The sequence below is a fragment of the Loxodonta africana genome, chromosome 6 (genome assembly GCF_030014295.1).
Source record: "Loxodonta africana isolate mLoxAfr1 chromosome 6, mLoxAfr1.hap2, whole genome shotgun sequence".
Classification (NCBI taxonomy): Eukaryota; Metazoa; Chordata; class Mammalia; order Proboscidea; family Elephantidae; genus Loxodonta; species Loxodonta africana.
The window spans coordinates 68938389-68963570 of NC_087347.1; the positions used below are offsets into that span (position 1 = coordinate 68938389).

Consider the following 25182-nt stretch of genomic DNA (forward strand, 5'->3'; position numbering starts at 1 on the left):
GGTTTACAACAGGGCTCAGGGTGATCTATAGACTGGTATGATTTAACCATGGATCAATCAACCCATTAGGAAAAAAAAAGGCAAGGTCAATAAAGATGGGTCTTGGTGAACCAGAGGTCATCCAACATTTTTCAACCTAATGTTCTTATTTCCTTTCCATTAACATTTCATAATGAAAAAATGCCTATATTCCTTAATTTTTAAGATAATTAAGTGAATTTAGTGCCTTTGAAGGGTAGAAGATTTATAACGACATTAGGGAATACACTGTTAATAATCTGCAAGACAGAGGCCACCTGGATAGCTCTACACAGTTTCCATCACCATTGCTGCACCTTGACTATAAACTATAAGGGCTCAACCTCCACTGGCAGTTCAGAACCAAACTTCTCTCCTGAGACCAGAAAGACTTACATCTTTTGGGACAAGGCTTCTCCCCTCATGGGAAGTGGTCTTCCAGTTGTACTTGAATTTGAACAAATTATAATGAGCTCAGATCTTTCCAAGAACTTGGCATTCTTTATATACAAGGCCCTGCAACCTGTGTTGGAAATAGAGAGCTGTTCTGGTGCTTCACTAAGGAAAAAGAAGCATGGCATCTGCCTCTAAGATTGTTGTAGGCTGATGAGGAGATCAGGATTGACACAGTGAACACACCGGGCTCAGAACAAGACAAGGAGATCTACATGGCTATAGCCAGGCCATGCCCATATGGAAAAACAGGGACTAAAGACCACATGCTGGCTTACCCATGAGTTTCCCAAGCTGATTACTTAAGGCATCATTTAATAAAAATAATTGCAATGATTTTGGGGTAAAGATGGTAGATCAAACACACTCATTTTTCTTTTGTTCTCTCCCTAAACTCCACTAAAACAACAGAGTTTTTTTTTTTTTTTTGAGGCATACACTCTAAAAGTAAGAAAAAAAGGGGGGGAGGAGAGAGGAGAAGACTCACATTGACAAAATTTTAGAAGCTAGAAAGCAAATGGACAAGAAAGCAAAAATAAGCTAGCAATAGGAAAAGCTAAGGGGCAAGCAGATTTATACCATAGACTCCTGCCCCCAGTAGCTCAGAAATTGGCTAATTAAGTACCTTTGGAAATGGGAATGAAAGGTGGACAATAAACAGAAAAATGGAGATCTAAGAAGCAATTTTTTTTTTTTTTTCCAAGAAGCAATTAGATCCTTTTGGTCCTTTTTCAGAATCCTCCACTTCTTAGAGACTAGAAGTTTAGTCTCTGAAGAGGGTATAATAGAGAGCCTTTGGGTTAGAGTGCAGAACTTGAGGGTAGAAGAACATACTAAAAACAGGGAGGATTAAATGAACAGTTACATACCAGTGCTAAGACCCTCTTCTAACCCGATTCCCTATTAAGCTCCAGCCAGAAGATTCTTCTCTGGGGCATTTAAGTAGCTGAATAGCAAAGACCTAAGATATTAACATTTGGTGGCTACTCCAAGGAAGCAGGTCAGCCAGATCCCCCTACAGAGAAGCCCCCTCCCCCTTCCCCCAAGCTACAAATAGATGTTTTTAGAGCCCCCACTTTTAAACAGGAACCATCAACAAAGATGACCAGACAGCTAGTGAAACCTCTAATGTGGAGGAAAGACACTAAAACAATGTGAAGAAAGTGAACTAAACTGTGAAGGAGAAGAAAATGTCAAGGAACTACCATTAATACCCTCAAAGAGGTAAGAGAAGGAATAGCATCCATGAAACAAAATTGAGTGCTATTAAAAAACATTTTTAAATGAATATCCAGACAACAACAAAAAAAGAGGTCTTAGAAATGAAAACTGTATACTAGAAATTAAAATCTCAAGAATAAGAAGAGAGGATGCATCCAAGAAAATAGAGCAAAAAGAAAAAGAAATGAAAAATGGAAGGAAAAAAAAAAAGAAAAAAAGTCCAAATATCAAATAATGGGAATTCCAGAAAAATAAAAGAGGGGAAGAAGTCATCAAAGAGCTCATTTGAAAACTTTCCTAGAATTAAGGAACATGATTTTCCAGATTAAAGGGCTTACAAAGTACCTCGGATTGTGGATGAAAATAAACTCACAACAAGGCACATTTTCATGACACTTCAGAACTCTGAAAGCAAAAAGAAGATCCTACAAACATGACGGGGAGGGTGAGAGGATCAGGACTCAGAATAGCTTCTAACTTCTGAAAAGTAATATTGGAATCTGAAAGACACTGGAACAATGCCTTCGAAATTCAAATGGAATGATTTCTAACCTAGAAATCTCTATCTAGACAAATTATCAATCAAACTGAATGATAATAACATAAAGATATTTTCAGACATGCAAAGTTTCAAAAATTTTATGTACCCACACCTTTTCTTTGGAACTTTTGAAGGATGCTGCCAAAATGAGGGGAGAAAGCAAGAAAGATGTGGGACAGGAAACACAAGAGAGAGGTGAAGGCATTCCCAGAATTATGGTAAAGAAACATGCTTGGCTGACAGCTATATATCAGACATAGAAGACCAGTCCAGATGGGAGAAGTTGGGTAAGTTCCGGGAGAGATATCTTCAAGAAGAAACTGATGGAGTACCTGAAGCATCTGAAGTAATCATTATGAGAGGAGACTTAGACAGCTGGTAGAGAGTTTGGAGATTGAATCAGTGATAAATACATAGAAAACTAAGCGAGCATTAAAAAGAAGAATTGTTAACTCCAGAGAATACAAAATGCTGTCAAGGAAAAGGAAAAGCAATCACAGAAAATTGTGTGACTTAGTGTGTCTTTTACATAGTTGTAATAATGTAGACCCTGAATATGCACCTAAGCAAAGTTATTATATCAGTATATTGGGTAGTGAGAAGAGTCAGTGTATGAGGCAGCAGAGGTTGGCAGAGGTCATGTAGAACAGCTTAATCTTCTTCATCTCTAATGTTGTGAAGTCAATGGATAATGCTTAAAACAGAGATAATCAAGAAATAAGACTATAAGCATCTTACTTAGGCAAACACAAAAGAAATCTAAAGGATTTGGAAGTGGTTGTCTCTGAGCGAGGGAAAATTTTTATATCAGATATTTGCTTGTGTGTGTGTGTGAGTGTAACTCGCCTTGTAAAACTAGTTTACTCATAAAACTATGTGCATGTATAACTTCGATTAAAAAATATTTTGAAAGTAAAAATTAAAAAAAAAAGTGCTTGTCATGGGGCCAGGAGCAAAGAGTAGGGACACGCACATGTGTGCACACGCACGTTTTCTGCCACTGTGCTTGGATTTCACACCCTTGCCTTTATTGCAAAGGAACTGGTATCTAAAAAAAAAAAAAAAAAAAAATTTTTTTTTTACAAGCATGTTAATATACTAAAGTGATTTACTGAAGGATAAACTGATTGATTTTTTTTAATGAGAATAAATAATCATCAGAATAGAAGGTAAATTATTTTGTAATGTACATATTTGTTCATCATTCTTTCATATTGTGAATAACCGGTGTTCAGATTTTAACCTGAAGATGTAAACTCCTGTGGAGGAAGACAGAGTTGGGAAGGAAGAATTGATTATGTGGTTTCTGGAATGCTTAGAGTGACCAGAGTTGGATTTAATTGCTTAGGCAAAGTAGTCCCAGGGTGTGAATTACTCCCTGGGTAATTTACACCCAGTGAACAGACTGGGAATATGAATGTGGAATGGTCCGTGATAACCCGACAACATAAAAATGACTTCCTTAGCAAGAGTGGCCTGAAGGAAATGGCAGACCCAATCAAATCAGCATAAAATGATTTCAAAGATTTTTTTCCTTCTCTTTCGGTTTGTGCGGGTTGACTGATTGACAGTTGCCTAACATGGCTGTTTTGATATCCCTGCATATGTATGATGAGTATTGTAATTACGTTGTCAGGTTTGTATAGAATAAAGCTAAACAATATTGCAAAATTTATTCCTTAAATGAAGCATATACTATGCTACCTTCCAAATATCTCTATTTTATTAAGAGAACATATTTTGCACCAGAGATGTGCTGTCTGATCCTTTCCATCCTTCTGAAGACACGGAACTCGTATGCAACAATGAGCACGTGTATGGCTACACGATATAAGGATACAAGAAACAAGACAAAGTGGTGTATTCCATCTCCTTCTGAATAGCGGCAATTAAAATTCACAGCTGCTGGCTGCCCAGATGTTTCTTTCATTTAGTGCCCCGTTTTTTTTAATATGCATCAGAATATATTGTATGAACAGCTCTATATTCTAAATTCTGCAGACTAGATCCTGTGTGTATATTTTATCTTCAGATTAGCTTCCCTCCCCTCCTCCCCCCTTCATTTGCAGTTCAGAAACAAAAGACATTTACAGCTCAGAATTTAGCTATATCAGGGTGTAAGTGCAGGTCAGGCCTGATTTATGTGGCACTGCTGATAAGCAGGGAGGACAGCAAGACGTGGGGTTTGGGAAAGCTGGTGAACTTGGCTTGACTTATGTCTTCTGCTTTTGCAGGCAGCCAACATCCCTCTGGTGTCAGAACTTGCCATCGATGACATACATTTTGATGACTTTTCTCTCGACGTTGACGCCATGATCACGGCTGCTCTCCGGATGTTCATGGAGCTGGGGATGGTACAGAAATTTAAAATCGACTATGAGGTAAGATGTTCTGTCCTGGATGATCTCAGGATGGCCCCTGGGGCAATGGGTTAGCCCCTCTGAGCCTCAGGTTTTCCAAATACAAAATAGGGATGATAGCACCTTCCCTGGGCACCCTGCGGGATTACCATGAGAATCATATGATACGTTTATGGAAGGACTTTGATCATTGAAGGTTGTTACTCAGATGCAAGGCAGCATTTGGATAATGGTCCACTGGAGACACATACCACTGCCATGACACAACCTCCCCCTTCCCATTCCAGACTCTGTGTAGGTGGCTTTTGACAGTGAGGAAAAACTATCGCATGGTTCTGTACCACAACTGGAGACATGCCTTCAACGTGTGCCAACTGATGTTCGCGATGTTAACTGTAAGTAAAGTATGTTCAGTGACGGTGGATACGGTGGCGGCTGTCCATCACTTGTGTGGACCACAGACCTTCTCCTTCCATTTCCATTTCGCTAACAATTGCCATGTGATTTAGTTGACGTCAGAACTTACCTGGGAGTATATATTTGGTAAGCGTTTCTAAGCTTTAGAGCTGTAAAATCACTGACACACTGAGGCAGGCACAGTCTTGGAATGGTCGCTGGAGCCTCTTTTCTATGGTTTGTCTCAGGAAACTAGTTCTTTTACAAAAGAAATGCTTGGCTTTTCAAAGTAATCTTTTGCAGAGGAAATGGGAATGAGTAACAGAACAAAGAGATCACTGGATAAGAATCTAACCTGGTGGAAAGCCAAAGTGGGGAGGTGTCAACATTACCCACAGGAACACAGAAATCCTGGGAGATACTTATCTGGCTGGAGAGGGCAAGAGAGAGCAGAGTGGGGTAGGAGTGTATACTCTCAGGGTTAGGGGCTCACCAGACTTAAAATCTCTGCCCCAGGGGCTGGAACCCAGTGAAGGTGTCCACTGTGTTTTATGGAGGTAGCTGGGGCAACCTGCCAGAGGTAAGCCTTGGAATTTCATCTAGAGGCAAATGTTTGTGGCCATGATTGAAACAAAATCCTCTATTTATCCTTATTCCTGGCAAAAAAATAAGGCTTGCCTTGGCCTTATTTTCATTTATATTGTTAAGATATCATCAAGTAAAATGTTTCCTGGCTTAAATTTGTTGGCTTTTGATATCATGGAGAGATATGTGTGTGTGTGCATGTGTGTATCTTACGTACATATGTTTAAACATATCTACCATAGGAAAAAAGAGAACATGAGTTTTGGATTCTCAAAACATAAATCCAAATACCTTGCATTTTTGCACCCAGGCTCAAATTTAGGGAACTCCAAGTGAAATAAATTTTCCTTTGGTCTAACTGAATGGAAACTATTCTGCTCCTTCCTTTTGAAATGCTCTGCCCCATTCTCTTCCTATTAAAATTTTACTTATCTTTTAAGGCATTGACCTGATAACAGTTCTTCCACGAAGCCTTCCTGCTTCTCCCCAAGCATCAATAAATACTTATTTCTCTGCACTGTATTTAGTATAACACATATATTTTTCTGCTATGTATTTTAAGTTACCACACTCTTTCTCCTATAGGGTAAGCTGCTTGAGTTAAGAGGTAAATTCTTATTCTTTCAACAACATTCACCCATTCACTCAACACCTATTTCTGAAGGTTTCACCAGCACCTTGCACTCTATTGTACAATTGTTAGATTTTCAACAAATGCATATTGAATTGACTTGAATCAAACGTCACATGGCATAAAAAGATGGGACAAAATCCTCTGCTCTCTTATACTTGAGGACTTGTTTTTTGGGTCTTCAGCTGTTTAAGGAGTAGGCAGACTGACCTGGAAAAATTGGACTAGCCCAGTCCTTTGTTACATACATTATACACCATCAAAGCAATCAGCCAGTCAAGTGAGGAAGGACGATGGTTTGAACTGTGAGGCTTCATTGTTAAAGAGAAAATATTGGTTGAAAAAAATAATGCACTAGCTTCATTTTGTTTTTCCATATCAGATCTCAGCAGATAAGGAATCATTTTCTGTGTGCAGAGTTCAAGAGTCTGGCTCACAGAAGCTATTCGATAAAGAAATTATTAAGTGATTATTTTGAAGTACCTGTTAATTTATGGTGAATTGCCAAAATAAGTAAGCAAGAACCTTGATCAACAAAGAAAAAAGGAATAACTGTGACATTGTGAGTTAGAGGTGTCAAGGTCAGAGATAAATTTTTATGACAAGCCTTAAAAGAGCTGGGGTGGGGGAAGTTGACAAGGATAGAGGGATAGAAGTGGACACGCAGGAGAAGAAGGAAATACATACTGAATTTTTCTCCAATGTTTTTATGATATGGACAATCTTGATCCTTTTCAAAAAGCTGAAGAGAGTGGAACTCAAAGACTGTGTCACCACAATGGGGATACTCATACTGTCAGGATATTTCAAGGGTACAGTTGTTGTTGCAAGCCTGCTCATCAGCCTTGAAGAGTATCTCTGTTGGTGAACGTTTGGGTTTTGTTTTTGTATTCATGCTAGTGTAGAAAGACGAGAATTAGCTGTTAAGTTCTCCAAGGGGTGGGAGCTTGGGGAGAGGCTACAAAATCAAAACATGTCTTTGGAAAGACTACATTAGTGAATATTATTTTTTTTCTCCTTCACATTGAATTGAAGAACTACATCTGGAAAAGATATTATTTTCCGCTCGTGAAATTTGTGCTGAACTTGACTAAGGGTATAAGTTGAAAATGTCAACTATTGTTTTTCTCTAACCAAGCGATCAGTCCTCAGTATCTTCTCCAACTTGACCACAGGCAATCTTGTTGCTCAGGATATTCTAAGAAAATAATTACCGCAATAACAAAGATTACTTGATAAGTGAAGATGAAAATGAATTTAATTTACTCATCAATTTTAATTTCTGAAATAGGAACCTCAGCTTATGGGAAGCTGATAACCTACTTGCTTCCACGAATGGGCATTTCACTGTCGTTGTGTTTGTTTTTTTTTGTGTGTGTCAATGATACTCATATTCCATTTTTTTTTGTTTAGTACCCAAGTTTTCTATTAATCTGGGCGGGGGGGAGGCGGGGAATCACCATACAACCATTGCATTCAGCCAGGGTCACAAAGCCAAGAAAGCACGGCACGTATATGTTGAATTTTCCTCTAGATGGCGCTCCAAGGCAAAGTTTCTCAGCTAGTTGCCAGGGAAAATAGGAAAAAAAAAAACAAAAACTTGCCAACCTTCCCTGAGCGTTTCTTTTCTTCAAGAACAGGAGAAAGAAAGAAAGAAAAGAGTTATAAACAAAGCCAATCTGCCCGGAAAAGAGCCCCTGCTGTCAGGACGGACCTGTTTTCTAATTGACCACACCGCTGATGTTAGTTAGCTTGAATAATCTCCATCTCTGTGCAACCTTAAATCTGTTGTGTATTTTCCTAAGTCCATTGTTTCTGGCAATGGAAAAATGCATAATTGTGTGTCATTGATGAGCAAAAATTTTGGCAGTATGTACAAAAAGACGAGACGATTCTATGTACCCACCAGCTTCCTAACCTTTAACCCTAAAAAATCATTTAAAACACAGAAAATAAACTTACTGTCTCGGAATTGTGTTTTGCAAAAGTCTTCAAGTGTATGCCTAAGTAACAAAGCAGTTTTTGTTCCTTTGGAAATTTTAAAAAAAGAAAAAATTTGTAGGATAGGCAATTTGATATGGAGTGGTGGAAATTTAGTTCACTAGGAACCCTATTAATCCCTCTAACCGAAATTTCAGATTTGAAAAATGAAGGCTTCAATAATTATTCTTTGATTTTAAAGAGCTACTTAGGAAGCTAAAATATACCAAGTACTTTGAATTCCTCAGATAAATGCAGTGTAGAGTACCAGTTACTATTTGTGGTTAAAAAGAATAAAATCCTGTAGATGAATGATAATTATAGAAATTCTATTTATATGTGCTTGTGGAATAAACATCCCATCAAGCACATACAAAATGAAAGAAGATGAACAAATGTCTTATATTCACTGTGTAGACCGGATAGGAAATGGTGGTGCTTTTGTTCGTATTCATAGAATAAAAGGCATACAGAGGTGCCGAGGTTGCAGAGACATTTTTTGGTTTTATAAATGATGCATGATCTCTGACAGATTTTCCAAGGGGAAAAAAAAACAAGGTTTCCTTAAGAGTCAGTATTCTTTACTGTCCCATAAATGTACTCGTTAGCACTTCGGGCCATGCCCTGCATCCTGTAGGGGCTCAATAAAGATTAATTGAATGAGTGAATTTAGTTTAGGGTAATATTATTCAGGGAACCACGTTGCTCAGTGTCCAGTTAAAAAAAAAAAAAACTATAAAATGATGAACAACTATCACTGCTAGAAATCTTGTTCTTTCTTCATATCACACTAAGGTTCAGTGAGGGTTCATATAGAATATTATGATCTTGCAGAATTTGCTGGATATGAAAAGAGAAGAGCACATGATCACATTAAAATTTATGGTGGTGCTGGCGGCAGAGTGCTGGTGGGGAATCGCAGTTAAACACTAATAATAACCAGGTATCACAGCAAACACATTGACACCCCCTGACATTTACAGGGGGGGCTTCTTAAATCTTAAATGTGGAGGTAGCATGTTTAAGTCCATATTTGTGTTGTCAACAAGGTTATTTTCAGAGATAAGCTAAGCCGTTTTATTGATAATTCAAACGAGAGAGCAGAAGGGACATTTAGGGAGAAAAATCCGTCCTGTTAGCCAGCATGATGACAATGCACTGTCTGCTATCTGCAGTTTTCAGGAAACTCCTTGATTTTTGAGGTAGAGAATTTCTTCTGGAAGGGGAATCTTGGAATCCGAATTGGAGCTCCCCTCTCCCAAAAAAAGGACAGAAGCAATTAAATTTTTAAATAAAATATTTTTACTCAATAACCGGAATCCTAATCTCAATAAAAAGAAATCTAATTCCTTTGTAGATGTAACCTTGGAAGGTACAAAGAGATCTAGGTATTTTGTTCTGTAACAAACTGACTGTAATGAAGTAATAAACTATACTAATATCAATAATCATCAAACATCATTTTTTACACTGCATTTCCTTATCAATCTGAGTAGTAACTACTTATATTTTCTTTAAAGTAAATGACAGTATTATCATAATAATACAATAAAATCTGCGTATTAGAAAAACAAATTCTTTAATCTTCATGTAGGTATATTTTGGTTTCTGGTGTGACTTTTAAAAGACGGCAAATTTTTTAAATTTAGGACAGTAGTGGGTTTTAATGTTTTTGCAGAACATCAGTGCTGGGCACTATAAATTAACTATGGAGCTAATCAATTTGAATGCTATGTTTAAATTATATTTAAGACTCCTGCCTTTAATCAAATAAGAAGGCTCCGGTTTTTTGTTCTCTCTGGCTACATCTCAGAGTCCCAGTTAGGCACTCCGTGCTTCTCGCTGACATTTCCTTTATCCACATTTATTTTATAAAGGAAAAAAGTCAAAACCACACATAATTAAGAACCTGGCAGGCTAATAACCAAACATACAATTGAGCAGAGGGATGATCCAATCCATTTTCTCACACAGGAGAGTAACCTCCATAACTCACTTTAAGCTCTGCCACTCATGAGTTATGGGTCATTCCTTTTCTAGTGAAAATAAATTCTCCTGCACCATCAGCCAGAGCTGGGTGTTTTTCTTAGGACATGTAAATTGTAAAACTGTATGAATGCAATCATGTCCAGCATTATGGGGAAGTATAAGCTCTGGCTTATGGACACAGGCTTGTAAGGAGACATGTATGTGGTTTCAGGGCTGTGGCTGCCTAGTTACAATATAGGATTTTTTTTTTACTAAAGTGAATTTATCCTTGATATTTTTACGATGTTGGTAAACTGCTTAATCTGTCGCTTTGTGTTTTACGATGCCAGCCAAATCCTTCAGGTCAGGGAGACCCAGCAACAGAGCCACGACCGTTTATCACAGCCTCAATTTTCCCCGGTTTACGACTTGGTTGGTAGTGGCCTTTCTTAAGACTGAAACCTGGCACCTAAGCATGTCAAGTTGAGAGCTTTAAATTTTTTTTAAAATTTTATGGGTCTCATGTTTAATTTTGATCCAATGATGATGAATAAAAATTGGGATAAGCTTTGAAGAAGCTTCATATTCTTGAAATTCATATACCTGGCCTTTCATGGCACTTGGAGAGATGTCTTTCTGCACAATTAATGTTCACCATGTGATCTGTTTCATTTACTGTGCTCACTAACCACATGCTATATGGTTTTTGGTTCACTAATAATTTATCATGAAGAAAATATAAGCTACGCTCCTGAACATGGACAAAATATGCTGTCCTTAGGCTCAAAAAAAAACATAAAGCACATACATTCTTAATGGTAAAAAGCTAAGCCCTTAAGAATCTACTATTTGAATGTACCCTAATGTTGGCCCACTCAGCTCAGGAAAAAAAAAATTTTTTTTTGCTTTTTTTTGAGTTGTAGTATGTGTACAAGTAGATAGATGGAACAAGCCTGGTGAAATGTGGGTTCCCATTGAAGCAAAGTGATACATACATGAATGTTCGTTATTGTAGTCTCTATATTTCTGTACATTTTTAACTTCCCAGAATAAATACTTTTTCTTTTAATTATGGTGAAAAGTAGGTTAAAAATGGAGTCTTGGTAGTGATTAAAATAATAAATGAAATAATATAAAATCAATCCAAATTCTTTTTATCCATGAGTTAAATACATACTCAGTATATACAATTGTACCAGACTATTAAGTTTTGCTGCCTTGCCTTTCTAAGACTTGCAAGGACAAGCATTTGCAATCTTATCTGAAGTTGAGCGTCAACATCTGGCCAAAATATGACTTAGGTTTTCTGATTTTATAATAAGTGCCTTCAGAAACTCCTGCTTATAAAAGAAAATCATTTAAGTGTAGCCATAACATCTTTACAATTCTGAGCTTGGTAAGGAAGGGACCATTGTAGACTGAAGTCAATATTTAATTAACGGCAAATCAGTATTTGGTCACATTCATTTTGAGGAGAGAAGCAAATTTAATCCAAACTATCCTATCCCACTGCTGTGGCTACTCAGACAAACCACAGTTGGTTTGTGTTGTATTGTTGTGCACTCTAATGAAGGAGACATAGCACCCGAGTAGCTGGGAAGGCCTGGTTGCTAGAGTTCAAAATGGGGCTGAAGTGCCCCTTTATCAGCCGTCAGTTCAGTAGACCCAAATATTGGCAGGCAAAAGTTACCGCAAATGCCAAGTGTGCTTGAACATTAAACCTAGATACTATAGTTTTGTAGCCCTGGTGGTACAGTGCTTAAGTGATACAGCTGCTAACCAAAAGGTCAGCAGTTCAAATCCACCTCCTTGGAAACCCTATGGGGCAGTTCTACTCTGTCCTATAGGGTCGCTATGAGTTAGAATCAACTCGATGGCAATGGATTTGGTTTGGTTCGGTTTTCCACCCAAAAGCTTGAGAAGGTCCTCTGCTTAAAAGCATTGCTTTGGGACCTGTTGTATAGTTTCATACCCATGAGCCTGCCATTGGATTTTATATGTTGAGACATTGCCATTCCACTTTGAAGCACACAAAACATCACAGAAGCATGCTGTACTTGCCCTAAATGCAGGTGGAGCCCAAACGTGTCCTGTGTTAGTTTCCTGAGGCTGACAGTTTCTCACTAGAAAAGGGCGCTTGATGGTACTATTCTGGCTGGTACCAGGTGTGATTGAATTGTATGTACAGCAAGAGCCAGTATTCTGCCTGTCTTTTTCACCATTCTGCCCTTGGTGCCTGGAACAGAGTAAGTGCTTAATAAATATTTAATGAATGAGTAAATGAATGAGTGGACACATCTTAAGATATCAGTATTTTATTCCAAGCTAAAGAGTTTGATGAAGTTTGGATATATTCTTAAAAATAAAAAAGGATTTATACACACACATATGTGCGTGTGTATGTGTGTGCATACACTGTATTTTTAAGCAAATACCGTACACCTTCTATGTTTTGTTGCCAGCCACACCCTCCCCATGTGAGGCATCCTCATAAGGGCACTATGCTAATTTTTCTTCACAACAACCTGTAAAAAAAAAAAAAAAAACTGACATAGTGGCACCTATGAAAATACCTCGTGGGGGAGAGTGTGGCCAGCAAACAAACAGAGAAGGTGCGTGTTATTTATGTAACAATACTCTGAGTGTGTGCATGTGTATTGGGTTTATATAGAGACATATATATAAACCCATTGCCTTTGAGTCAATTCTGACTTACAGAGTGGAACTGCCCTATAGGGTTTCCAAGGCTTTTTTTTTTTTAATCTTTATGCAAGCAGACTGCCACATCTTTCTCCTGCAAAGTAGGGTGGTGGGTTCAAACCACTGACCTTTTGGTTAGCAACTGAGTGCTTAGCCACTGCACCGCCAGGGCTCTCTGTCTGTCTACATGCACACACACAGATACACACGCACGTATATATACACATACAGTATATGTTTAATTAATAAATATGCCTCATGGAAAATATCCCATCACTGCTAACATTTTGATGTACATCCTTACAGTCTTTTTCCTATGCATATATTTATGTATTTTATAAAGTTAGAATATTCCATGTGTACTACTATATCTTGCTTTTTTCTCTAAGCCTTAATTGTAATAAAGCACTATGCATTATCAGCTACCTCTTGGTGCACCAGAACCATGTTTAGACTCAAAATGTCAATGGCTCTGTAACATTAACATCTTACTATTTAAGAATAATTTCCTTCATGGAATAAAGTACACACTGATTGATTTTTGAAAGCCCCATTACCTAATGCTCTATTATCATGAGTGTTGAAAAGCTGCCTAACTACACCTATACCCTCACCGTATAAGCTTTATAGCCCAGTAGATATGAACACAGACTCAGAGCCAGGTTGCCTGGGCTCTGTTACATTCTAGCTGTGTATTCTCATACCTTAATATCCTCATCTATAAAATGGGGAAGATAAGAACAAACTCTATTTCAGAGGGTTCTTGTGAAAATTAAACAAGGTTATATATTTGAAATACTTTGAGCAGTGCCTAGAATATACTAAATTCTATACAAATGTTGGAGCACTGGTAGCACCGTGGTTAAGAGTTCGGCTGCCAACCAAAAGGTCAGCATTTCAAATCCATCAGCCCCTCCTTGGAAACCCTATGGGGCAGTCCTACTTTGTCCTGTAGGGTCACTGTGAGTTGGAATCGACTCGACAGCAATGGGTTTTTGGTTTTTATACAAGTGTTAACTATTGTTAATATTATTCCAAACCTCTTTTCTCAGATATACCAATTGCTTGGTACATAACAGGCACCTAATAAAAATAGCATCTGTTAAATTAATGAATTCTCTATAGTACTGTCTAGTGTTGATATTATAGCTGCTGTTTTTATATCTTTTTGGATTCAACAGAACCACAAAGCAAGAGTCATTTTTCTCTGGCCATGATATTCCCCATCCTGTAGAATCACACAGGATCAGTTTTGAAAATGTGGTACATCTGAGCTGGTTTAAATTTTATGCTGGCTAATGATGGGAGATCACGGGATGGCTTAGGGGCCCCAGTGAATCAATCTTACTGGTTTTGGCCCTTTGGAGTTCCAGTTACTTTATGCTCCAGTGGCTAGGGCAGGGTAAACCCAAGCCAAACCTGTTCCCATCGATTCGATTCCAGCTCATAGCAACCCTATAGGACAGAGTAGAACTGCCCCATAGAGTTTCTAAGGCTGTAAATCTTTACGGAAGTGGACTGCCACATCTTTCTCCCACAGAGCAGGCTCGAACCACTGACCTTTCAGTTAGCAGCCAGTGCTTAACCACTGTGCCACCAGGGCTCCTTTATGGTAGGGCACCTGTAAATCTGTTGCCGTCAAGTCAATTCCGACTCATAGTGACCCTATAGGACAGAGTAGAACTGCCCCATAGGGTTTCCAAGGAGCACCTGGTGGATTGGAACTGCCGACCTTTTGGTTAGTAGCTGTAGCTCTTAACTACTATGCCATCAGGGTTTAAAAGGACAGGGTTATTCCTGGGTACATTTTAGCCCAACGAAGGGTGGTCATTGGAAGCCTGCTCAGAGGACAGTCACAAGGCCTTTGTTCAGAGGATGAGGTGGGAATTAGGTCTATATTCCTTGACCATCTCTTTCCTTAGATGCATTGTATTCACTACTTTATATTTCTAATATGGACCATGAGGGAATGCAGGTAAGAAGATATAGCAAGCTAAAAGCTAATAAATTCCATAATTATTGGGTCAAGAGCAGAAAAGACATAGTTGTATCTGAAAATTGATTAAGAATAAAATAGAGTGGTCAAGGGTGGGATAAATACATTAAAATACTCTTCCTGCTATTCTCTTTTGAAAATAGCTTGTCTTCAGCAGTCAGTTTTTTGACTCAATATGGGTAAATGTGGTTCTGAATGGATAGGACTAGAAGGAAGATGGATGAGGAGGGGGAGGGGCAAATGGACATGTAGTGGCAGGCAGACACTTTTCAGGCCTGACGGTTTTCAGAAACCATTTACCAGGCAGCTTTAAATCACAGTCATGAGATAGGTCCTGCTTCAGTAACTCAGGTATCGCAGTCAAGGGAGGTAAATATGTTTTGTGTGACTGTGGTTATGCTATACTTCAGGGATTCTTTACTGTGAAGATTCAGCGATGTGCTCCAGGATCTTTGAACACCATAAAATTAGAGAAAATTTTCTGGGAAGAAGGTCCATGGCTTTCATCAAATTCTCAACAGTATCCATGATACAAATAGTTTAAGAGGCGGAGAGGAGCAGGGAGGGAACATGGCTGTGCAAAGCATTATAGCAAAATATGTTCTATTATATTATATAATGGATGAAAACTCATGGCTTAAAAATTAGGATGGCATTAGATTTTAACTTCTAACTAAATTTCTAGCAGAATTGCCTTATTTTCACATTATCCCATCCCTGTTCTTACAGTTCTGATTCAGCAGCTAGTTCTAGTCAACAGCATTTTCACAAGCAAAATCTCCCTAGACCTCAGTGCCCTTCCATTGTTGTCTACAACACTTAACTCCTCGGTATCATTGATAATTATTTTACCCTTGATAGACTTTCAGGATTTACTTAGTGTTAGCAAGATTCAAAGCAACAAAGTTGATTTACAGTTTCAAGATGATAGATAAAGACATTTATACCCTCTTCTCCTTTGGGAATGGGTTCTCCTTTCAAAAATCACCCCAAAATACCAGGAGAGCAAGAAACAGTCTCAAATTCTACATTTCATGGAACCATAATATATGAAGGCAGAATATGGGAGGAATGGTTCATAACTTAGCAGAGAAGAAGGTCCATCCCAAGTGCCTTCACGAGTGAGAGTGTGGGTGAAAAAGCACGCATGAGAAACAATGGCCCCCAGAACCTATCATGGCTCAGGAACTGGAAGCATCAGATACCACAAAAATGTAAGGTGGGGGTGAGGGGGTGATGAAAACAGTGAGTCCCCGGGTCCCTATCCAATCTCCACGTAGTTAGAGGACTATTCTTCCCCCACCTATACAGGAAACCAAAGTATTTGCTGGGGAAAATGATCCCCAGAATTTAGAATATCGGCAGTGGGGAGGGGGCAGTTAATATGAGATGCACACTGAAAACAACAGAATTAAGGAAACTATGAGGATTAAACTTCGTAAATATGGGAAGGTACAGTCCTCTTTGCTTAGAATGCCAACACCCAAGTTTTCACCATCTCTAGGCAGCAGATTGGAAACCCTGGTGGCATAGTGGTTAAGTGCTATAGCTGCCAACCAAAAGGTTGGCAGTTTGAATCTGCCAGGTGATCCTTGGAAACTCTACGGGGCAGTTCTACTCCGTCCTATGGGGTCGCTATGAGTCAGAATCGACTCGATGGCACTGGGGTTGGTTTTGGTTGGGTTTAGACAGCAGATTGGAAATTCCAGAGAAAATAAACGATACTGACAGTTAAGGATCTCCAGCAAAGGAAGAGCCAGTTACATGGTCATCCTGTAGTAAAACCCAGCAACCTATTGACACCACCAACATACACTGGTGCATTTTGTAAGCTTTTTAATGATTTTCTCTTCAATATGACTAGACAACCAAGGATTACCAGACATTTGAGGGAAACCACCACACACAGAGAAAAGAAGGAATTCAGAGGAAACAGACAGTTCAGGGAGTAGAAGGAAATCTCAGAGGAACCATAGTATCTTTAGAAAGATAAAATACTACATCCATGAAAGAAGACTAGCATGCTGTCAGAAAAGGAATAGACAACAAGAAAATGCTTATAAATTAAAAATAGTCTTATTCCCGGAAAGTAAGTGGAAAATAAGTCAAAATAAACAATGGGAAGAAAAGATAAGAAATGAGGAAATCAATAAGAGAAGTCCAAGATTCAACCAATTACAGTCTCATTCCAATAGGTCAGAAAAAATAGCAAAGAGGAAATTATTTTAAAAAAGAGATTATAAGAAAGTTGTACTGAAGAAGACAAGCTTCCAGATTTAAAAGGCTTATCAAGCACAATGAATGAAAAAAAAAGTTCCAAACCGAAGAGTATCTTTGTGAAATTGCATAACGCCAGGGATTGGGAGAGGGTTCTAAAACAGAGAAAATCTAGTCACACTTCAAAGTATTAGGAGTAAGGATGGTATACTTCTCAAAAGCAATTTTGAATACCAGAAAACAATAGAACAGGCCTTAAAAATTCTGAGTGAAAATGTCTCAAACCTAGAATTGTTAGGCAAACTATCAACTGAGTATGAGAATAATGACATTTTCAGTAATTCATAGTTCCAAGAAAAAAACAAATTATCTACCCCAGTTTTAAAAAATTAACACCCTTTTTCATGAAGCCACTAGCAGATGTGGTCCCACAAACAAACGAGTAAACAAAGAAAGAGAAAGACGTGGGATGCAGAGGTAGGAGACCAACTCAGGGACAGGAAAGAGAAGCCCCCCCATCCTTGATGATGGCAAGCGGAATCCGAGAAGGGAAGCTGGCAGCAAAAAGAGAGAATTCAGACCAAATGGTAAGATCAGGGTTATAAGAGAGAGGCCCCATGGTACAAAGAGATCTAATAAAAGATCTGACAGCTTTGACCCCATTTTTTTTATACTTGTTTTTAGAGGCATTTTACAGAATTGGACAGGGTGTGTGAGAAGAATTAGTTACATGTTCAAAGAAGTCTTAACTCAGGAAATGTAAACATTTACATATGAAAAAAAACACAATCATTGGACACTAGCTGGGTCAGCAGTGAATAATAGTTACAAGGTAGAAATGCAATGAGGAAAGCAGTGAGTATGGATGGAAGTATGAGGGGAGGGAAGAAAGGGTGTGTGTAGGAGAACATAAAGCCTCACCTGGCACAAGGCATCAATGTGTAAGGGCAGACACTGGCACAAGTATGCTGGGAATTTGCCAGTCTCTGCCACTTATAAGAAATTCTGTTCTGCATTTTCCGCTTTAGATCAGGATTCTTCTGTAGAATCCTTGATCAAGCCGTTCAGTAAGGTAGCTGGGCACCATCCAGTTTTTCTGGTCTCGTTGCAAAGGTGGCAGCTGTTCTTGGAGACAATTAGCCACACATTCCATTTCCTCCTATTTCTGACTTCCCTTCTTCTTCTGTTGCTCCAGGTAAACAGAGACAGTACAGGTAATATTTTAAGTAAAATAAAACTTAGAAAAGCCAACAGTCAACCCTAAATTTTAAAACATAGGGGTACAAACTTTGACATGGACTATTTCATACCCCCAGGTAATTTATTAACATTTCCATTTGCTATGCAAATGAAGTTATATATATTTCTAAAGGTAAGAGTGGACCCAAGTCCATTTTTAAAAATAAAATTGTCAACACGGGAGCCTATTAGTGAGTTATTCTGCAATAAAAGCATAACTAATGCAAAAATAAAGTGTTTATTGCTCTAGGGCAAGTATCATACAGATACTAGCCACTGCTCCTAGCTTTCGGGGAGAAAACACACATGAAAAGTGAAGCAATTTGAATCCTACCTCTCCTCTCCCCCACCCTCCGTGAAGATTTTAATAAGTAATGCAACAGGAAACTTACAGAGTAGAAGGGGGAAAGACATAAAGCCTGTGATTCCAGAAAGTGTCCAGGCCTGCTTTCCCAGAGGTCCATTTCTTCTCCTAAACGAATGAAAGACCCAGCAGGAATCAAAGAACCATTTCTGCTCCTGGTTACTTAATTATATCAAACTGTTTCCAAAAGGTACCACATCCCACCTATGCATTTCACAGGCAAACTACCAGAGGATAATAAAAAAAAGAATTCCAAGGAACGGACACTCCACTTGATGCTCAGTCTGAGTTGCCTAATCCTTTGCCGAATTCTGGTTTTCAAGACATGTGCTGCCTTATTAACTGCAGAACGTTCATCTGTCCGCCAAGGGAATATAGAATTAAGGCTATATGTATAAAAGAACTTCTAAATGTCATCCAATAACACTTGGAATACTTTTAAGGTGTTTCTTTTAATACATTTTATTTTTGCCTGCTTTCATCTGAGTGGCACCTGGCAGACACAGCATTCAGTTCTAAAGCCACCTTTCCTCTTCTTCCCTCGACCACTAAAAACGATGCTCCCTAAAACGTGGAGTTACAGACCACCTTTTGCTCTGGTCCTTTGCCGAACTGTCACTGTATCTGGAGAGTGCGAATTCCTCTCTAAAAAGGCTACAAGATAGCCTGAACTTTGGCCTGGTGTGCCAGTGCAGGCCGCTGTGACAGTGAACTAATTCATCATGGTGGGAACCCTAGGCTGTGCAAGTGGCCACCCAAATGACTGCCGTTGAAGGGGGTGGCAGTTAATCATTTCCTTAAACGATGCGGGTATGAAAACAGAGCTGATTGTTGCTCAGCCGACTGGTGTTTTCCATCCTTCCTGCCCCCAGTAGTGACTGTGGCCATTTTCCCTTCCCAGACTGCAGGGTTTCAAGAGATTCTGACCGAGGTGGAAATTTTAGCTGTGATTGTGGGCTGCCTGTGTCACGACCTCGACCACAGGGGAACCAACAATGCCTTCCAAGCTAAGTAAGTGTTCTAATTGTTGTTATTTTAATGCATTTGCTTTCTGTTCAGAGCCAAAGGTGACAAGTGCTAAAGAGTAAAGCATTAATTTCTGGCATCCGAGGCCAAGGCCACGCAGGCTTGGGCATGCGTGTCATGGGGCCCATCCATCTTTATAATTCCCTATTCTTCTTTTAATTGCAAATTTGCCCTTCATGTCATGCTTGTTGATTTGGTCTGTCTCTGTTGACCTCAGTCAGATAACAAAGCTCAGTTTTTAAAAGGCCCTTTTTTTCCCCCCTCCCAGAATATTTGCTTTCATGGTATTATAAGCTTTTTGAAACTGCTACTCTTAAAATCCAACTTAGAGGCTATTAAAATAAAAGTGTTACTAGGAGATTTTATGAAGCAAAGTGTCTCTTGCTTCCCCAGTAGAATCTCTTCCTGGGAGTCTTTGAATGTTGAGTCTTGTATAAACTGCAGTGAAGTAAAGCCGCACACAAGGAGCACAGTCTGTGTGCCTCCCATCCTTACTCCCACAGAAAGGTGGGGAACAAAGCAATTACGGACATGCTGGGTGTTTACATAACGTTCATGGACAGGATAATCTGTGCCTAAGGAAGTTGTAGAAACCCTGGTGGCATAGTGGTAAAGTGCTGTAGCTGCTAACCAAAAGGTCAGTGGTTCAAATCCGCCAGATGCCCTTTGGAAACTCTATGGGGCAGTTCTACTCTGCCCTATAGGGTCGCTATGAGTTGGAATTGACTCGATGGCAGTGGGCTTGGTTTTGGTTTTTTAAGGAAGTTGTAGATTCTCAGGATGGTGCAAATGGTTAACACGCTCAGATACTAACAGAACGGTTGGAGGTTGGAATCCACCCAGAGGCACCTGGGAAGAAAGGCCTGGAGATCTACTTCCAAAAAGTCAGCCATTGAAAACCCTATGGAGCACAGTTCTACCTTGACACACATGGGATGCCATGAGTTGGAGTCAACTTGATGGCAACTGGTTTTTTAATCAAGATGTGCTGGTCAGTATAGCCATTGCCTGGTGGCTCCTGCTGTGGCCAAGGCCACAGGACTTATGGGTGCTAAAAATAAGACCTAAACCCAGATCTCCTGACTCTTATACTGAGGGTCCAGTTTTAACATTGTGTCACACAAAATGACATCAGAAATCAGAAGCTGGAGAGAAAAGTTTGGGGTGTAGTGGTTAGGGACGGCTTCAACAAAGAGGTAAGATTAACTTTCAGATAATCCACTTCAAAACCCTCAGAAGAGGTCTACCTCTATAATCTGAAACTCTTAACATCCCATTTGGTGACGACAGGCTCCTTCCAATCCACTACTCTTTTTGTTCCCCAAAACACTTACCCATTGAGACCTTAGAGTCCTGAGCCCCTGCATTTGCTCTGGGTCTAGCAGATGAATTTTGACCTTGTATTCTTCTCTACCCATCCTGTATCCCATCATTTCAACCCTCTCTTCTCAATACCCTAAATTTTCTTGTCCTTCTTAACTTTGGATCCCTGGTGGCGAAGTGGTTGAGAGCTATGGCTGCTAACCAAAAGGTAGGCAGTTCGAATCCACCAGCCGCTCCTTGGAAACGCTATGATGCAGTTCTACTCTGTCTTATAAGGTCACTGTGAGTTGGAATCGACTCGACAGCAACAGGTTTGGTTTTGGTTTGGTGTCTCTTAACTTTCTGTGACACGCACCTGACAAAATCAGCCCTGGATCAATGTAACAATTCAATCTCTCACTGCTGTACCTAGACTTTTAAATTCTACAAGAGAAGATGTCACAATTGTGAGAGTGTGGGACATACTAAATTTATGTTCTCCCAACTCACCTGGACACTCAGTACTCCCCAGCAATCTTTCTGTGTCCCTCTCTGGCTCCACCTCCCATTACTCTTAGCAGTTATATATGCCAAACGTTCTCTCTTCCTACACCACCTCCTGCTCCACCACCTCCCTCACACCACTCAGCAGATGACCTTGCCTCCTACTTCATGGAGAAAATTGAGGCCATCAATCGAGAACTCCCTCAATTTTCTCCCCTGCCACCTGCAAACTTATCTATCTGTCCACGTCCTTCCCTCTTTGCCTCCTATCTCAGTGAAAGGGCTGTCCTTTCTCTTATTTGAGGCAAATCCCTCTACCTCTGCTTGGTTCCCTTCCCTGCTACCACCTCAGGGATCTTGCTCCATCAATCTTCCTTTCTCTCCCCTGTATTAACCTCTCCCTTTCTATTGACTCTTGGCATTCTATTGATATGAAAAATTCTCCCTTCTTGGGGGGAGGGAAAAAAAACACCTTAATCCTCACTTCTCGCTCTAGTTGCAGTTCTGTTTCTCTTCTTCCCTTCACAGTCAAGCTTCTTTGGAAAGTTGTCTATGTTCATTGTCTTCACTTCCTCCAACCTTTTCCTCCCACTTGGCTCCCGGTTCCACTTCATCAGGGCAACTGCCCTCGGTAATGTCCCGATGGTCCCTTTTCCCAAATCTGCTGGATCCTTTATTGTCCTTCTTTTTTGAGACTTTTTGGAATGAGACATATTTTATACTCCCTCCTTCCAGAAACTCTCCTCCCTGTCAAAGGGTTATCCTCCACCCTTATAGCCTTCCTTCTCAGTCTGCTTCAAAGCCTTTGTTCCCCTGCTCCACTCTTCACGGGGGTTGTTCTCTCCCATCTTCTCCTGCTCTACAGGTCCTTATTCAGGGCCTCCACCCATCTGCAGATGAGCCCCAAATCCATATTTTTGAACCATAACTCTCTGCTTATCTCTAGGCACTTATTCCAGCTGCTTGAGGGACACTTCCTATTTGAAGTCCCACAGCCACTTCAATCTTAGTCTTTCCCTTCAAATCTGTCCCTCTGTCTCTTATTCTCTATCCTAGTTAGAGGAAATTTTATTTTACTATTTTAATGTAGCTTTTTAATAAATCTAAAGTTTTCTGATTTCTTAAACAGAGATAGAGAGAAATCCTTAAAAAAATATAATGGAATGCAGACAAGAACTCAAAAATAGGGGTGACGAGTTACCCCACTAGATGATGGGTGACACCAACCCTAATGACACCACTGCCTTGCCAGCCCCTCCCCCAACGGCACCAGCTCACCCGCCACCACCGCCACCATCACTTTGGACCATGGGGTCATTTCGGTGTCACCCCATCTGGCAGTGTCGGGGTGCAGCCCGTACCTCGCTCCACCTACCCCCTAGTGATGCCACTGGCTGGTTCTACCTCATTTCTGTTCTTTGCAATTAACAGTCCCTGAGACGATGAGGAAAACTACAATTTATTTGTTGTCTGCTGTGTTTCAAGCCAACATCCCTGTGGGGTAGGTAATTTTATCTCCATTTTATAGGAGGAAACCAAGCCTGAGAAGGATAAGGAACTTGCCCAAATTGATACATTTAGAATGTGGAATAGCTGCTGTTTGGACCTGGGCTGCTGGATTGCAATAATCATTCTTCAGTCGATGAATCATACTCTCCTCCATGATTTGTGATATCTAGTTTGGACCTTTGAACTTCTGGTTTCTTGGCCGACCTTCCAGATACATGAGCTCTGGAAAACTAAAATATATTTTGACATTTAGCAATTCAATTCAAGACATGGAGTCATAAAAATCATAGAACTCAGTGCTTTAATTTTACAAAAATGGAAACTGAGATCCCTGTTATGGTTTGAATTGTTCCCCCAAAAAGTTACATTGAAGTCCTAACCCCTATACCTGTAAATATGATCCTCTTTGGAAACAAAGGGTTTCTTTTGTTACATTAATGAGGACATACTGAAATAGGGTAAGTCGTAAACCTAATCCCTTCTACGTGGTATCTTATAAAAAGAGCAGAATGGACACAGACACACACAGGTCAAAGACAAATACCATGTGAAGATATATCTTCAAGCAGTCGAGGGATGCCCAGGAGTTACCGACAAGGAAGGATTCTCCCTAGAACTGATGCTCTGATTTAGCCTCTAAAACTATGAGACGATAAATTCCTGCTCTTTAAAGCCACCAACTCTGGTAATTTTTTGTTATGGAAGCACAAACAAAATAAAATAGTTCCCAAATCTCAGGTTACTTATGTAAGATTGAACAGCTTTCATACATATGCCAAAAAAACAAACCAACTCATGGCAACTCTATGTGTTACAGAGTAGAACTGTTCCATAGGGTTTTCTAAGATGTAATCTTTACAGAAGCAGATCACCAGGACTTTCTTTCACAGAGCTGGTGGGTGGCTTTGACCTGCCAACCATTAGTTTAGTTGAGCACAAACCGTTTGTACCACCCAGGGACCTCTTCACACACCTTAAGTAGGTATTAAGTCTCTGATACTAGAATTCAGTTTTTTTCCCATCCTCATGCCACATGATCAAATCTGCCCCTTTCAAGATAGCATGATGTGTTTCCTCAAGACAATTAACCTCATATATAATTTACCACAACTTATCAGCTCATGGGATGCACCTACCAAATGGAGTCACTTTTGAACTTAGGACACCTAATACCACCACGCAACCCTAGTTAAGATTTCCTTCAACAATGAATGCTGAAAGAGGCCTTTTTTACATCATGGTATAGGAAAACCCCTTGCCATGAGTCAATTCCAGCTCATGGTGACCTTATAGGACAGAGTAAATATGCCCCATATGGGTTTCCAGGGCTGTAATCTTACAGAAGCAGACTGCCACATCTCTTTCCCATGGGGCAGCTGGTGCGTTCAGACCACCAACCTTTCAGTTAGCAGCTGAGCACTTAACCACTGTGCCACCAAGCCTCCTTATGGTGAAGGAACTATCTTTTTATTGATTAGAATAAAATTCATTCAGTGAGCGTGCTGTTGTTCAGAAAATTTCTAAAAAGAAATCTATAGCCTTATCTCTTTTCATAAACCCACTGCTGTCGAGTCGATTCCAACTCATAGCGACCCTGTAGGACAAAGTAGAACTGCCCCATAGAGTTTCCAAGGAGCGCCTGGTGGATTTGAACTGCCAACCTCTTGGTTAACAGCTGTAGCACTTAACCACTATGCCACCAGGGTTTCCCTCTCCTTTCATAGTCTCTCAAATTTGAGTGTTTTCTATGTGCAAGGCATTGTGCTAAGTACTGTGGAAACAAAGAAGTGTAACAAAAGGTCCCTTCCCTGAAGTATAACTGTCTCTAATTCCAGTCCGTCTAGTAGTTTGGAAATGCGATTTAAATGCACCAATTATTATGTGACAAAGCATATGCTATCTTTTTTTCACGTAGAAGGCTATAAAGAAATAGGAGACATTTAGCAGGGGACAAATTACTATATAAAGTGTAAAATGTCTCTACGATAAAAAGTTGTGACTTTAGTTATAGTGTATATGATTTATTCTCTTAGCCTTTCTGATAAGTGAACCTTTGCATTTTCATATTTTATTATTAATTTTTAAGTATTGGAGTGCGTGCGATGAATGATCAGTAGGTAGAGCAGTAAGACCACAGTGCTTTGAAATGACTCTGTTCACACCTCTCCCCTA

The 25182-nt window shown here is 39.7% G+C and overlaps 1 protein-coding gene across 1 annotated transcript in view; it reads left to right on the forward strand.

The window, feature by feature from the left end:
* Positions 1 to 25182, forward strand: part of PDE11A (phosphodiesterase 11A) — a 453992-nt gene that overhangs the window by 333578 nt on the left and 95232 nt on the right. Inside the window, exons 11-13 of the mRNA XM_003405971.4 lie at positions 4468 to 4614; positions 4881 to 4988; positions 19571 to 19680. Of these exons, the coding sequence (XP_003406019.1) occupies positions 4468 to 4614; positions 4881 to 4988; positions 19571 to 19680 (365 nt within the window). The remainder of the gene's footprint in view (positions 1 to 4467; positions 4615 to 4880; positions 4989 to 19570; positions 19681 to 25182) is intronic.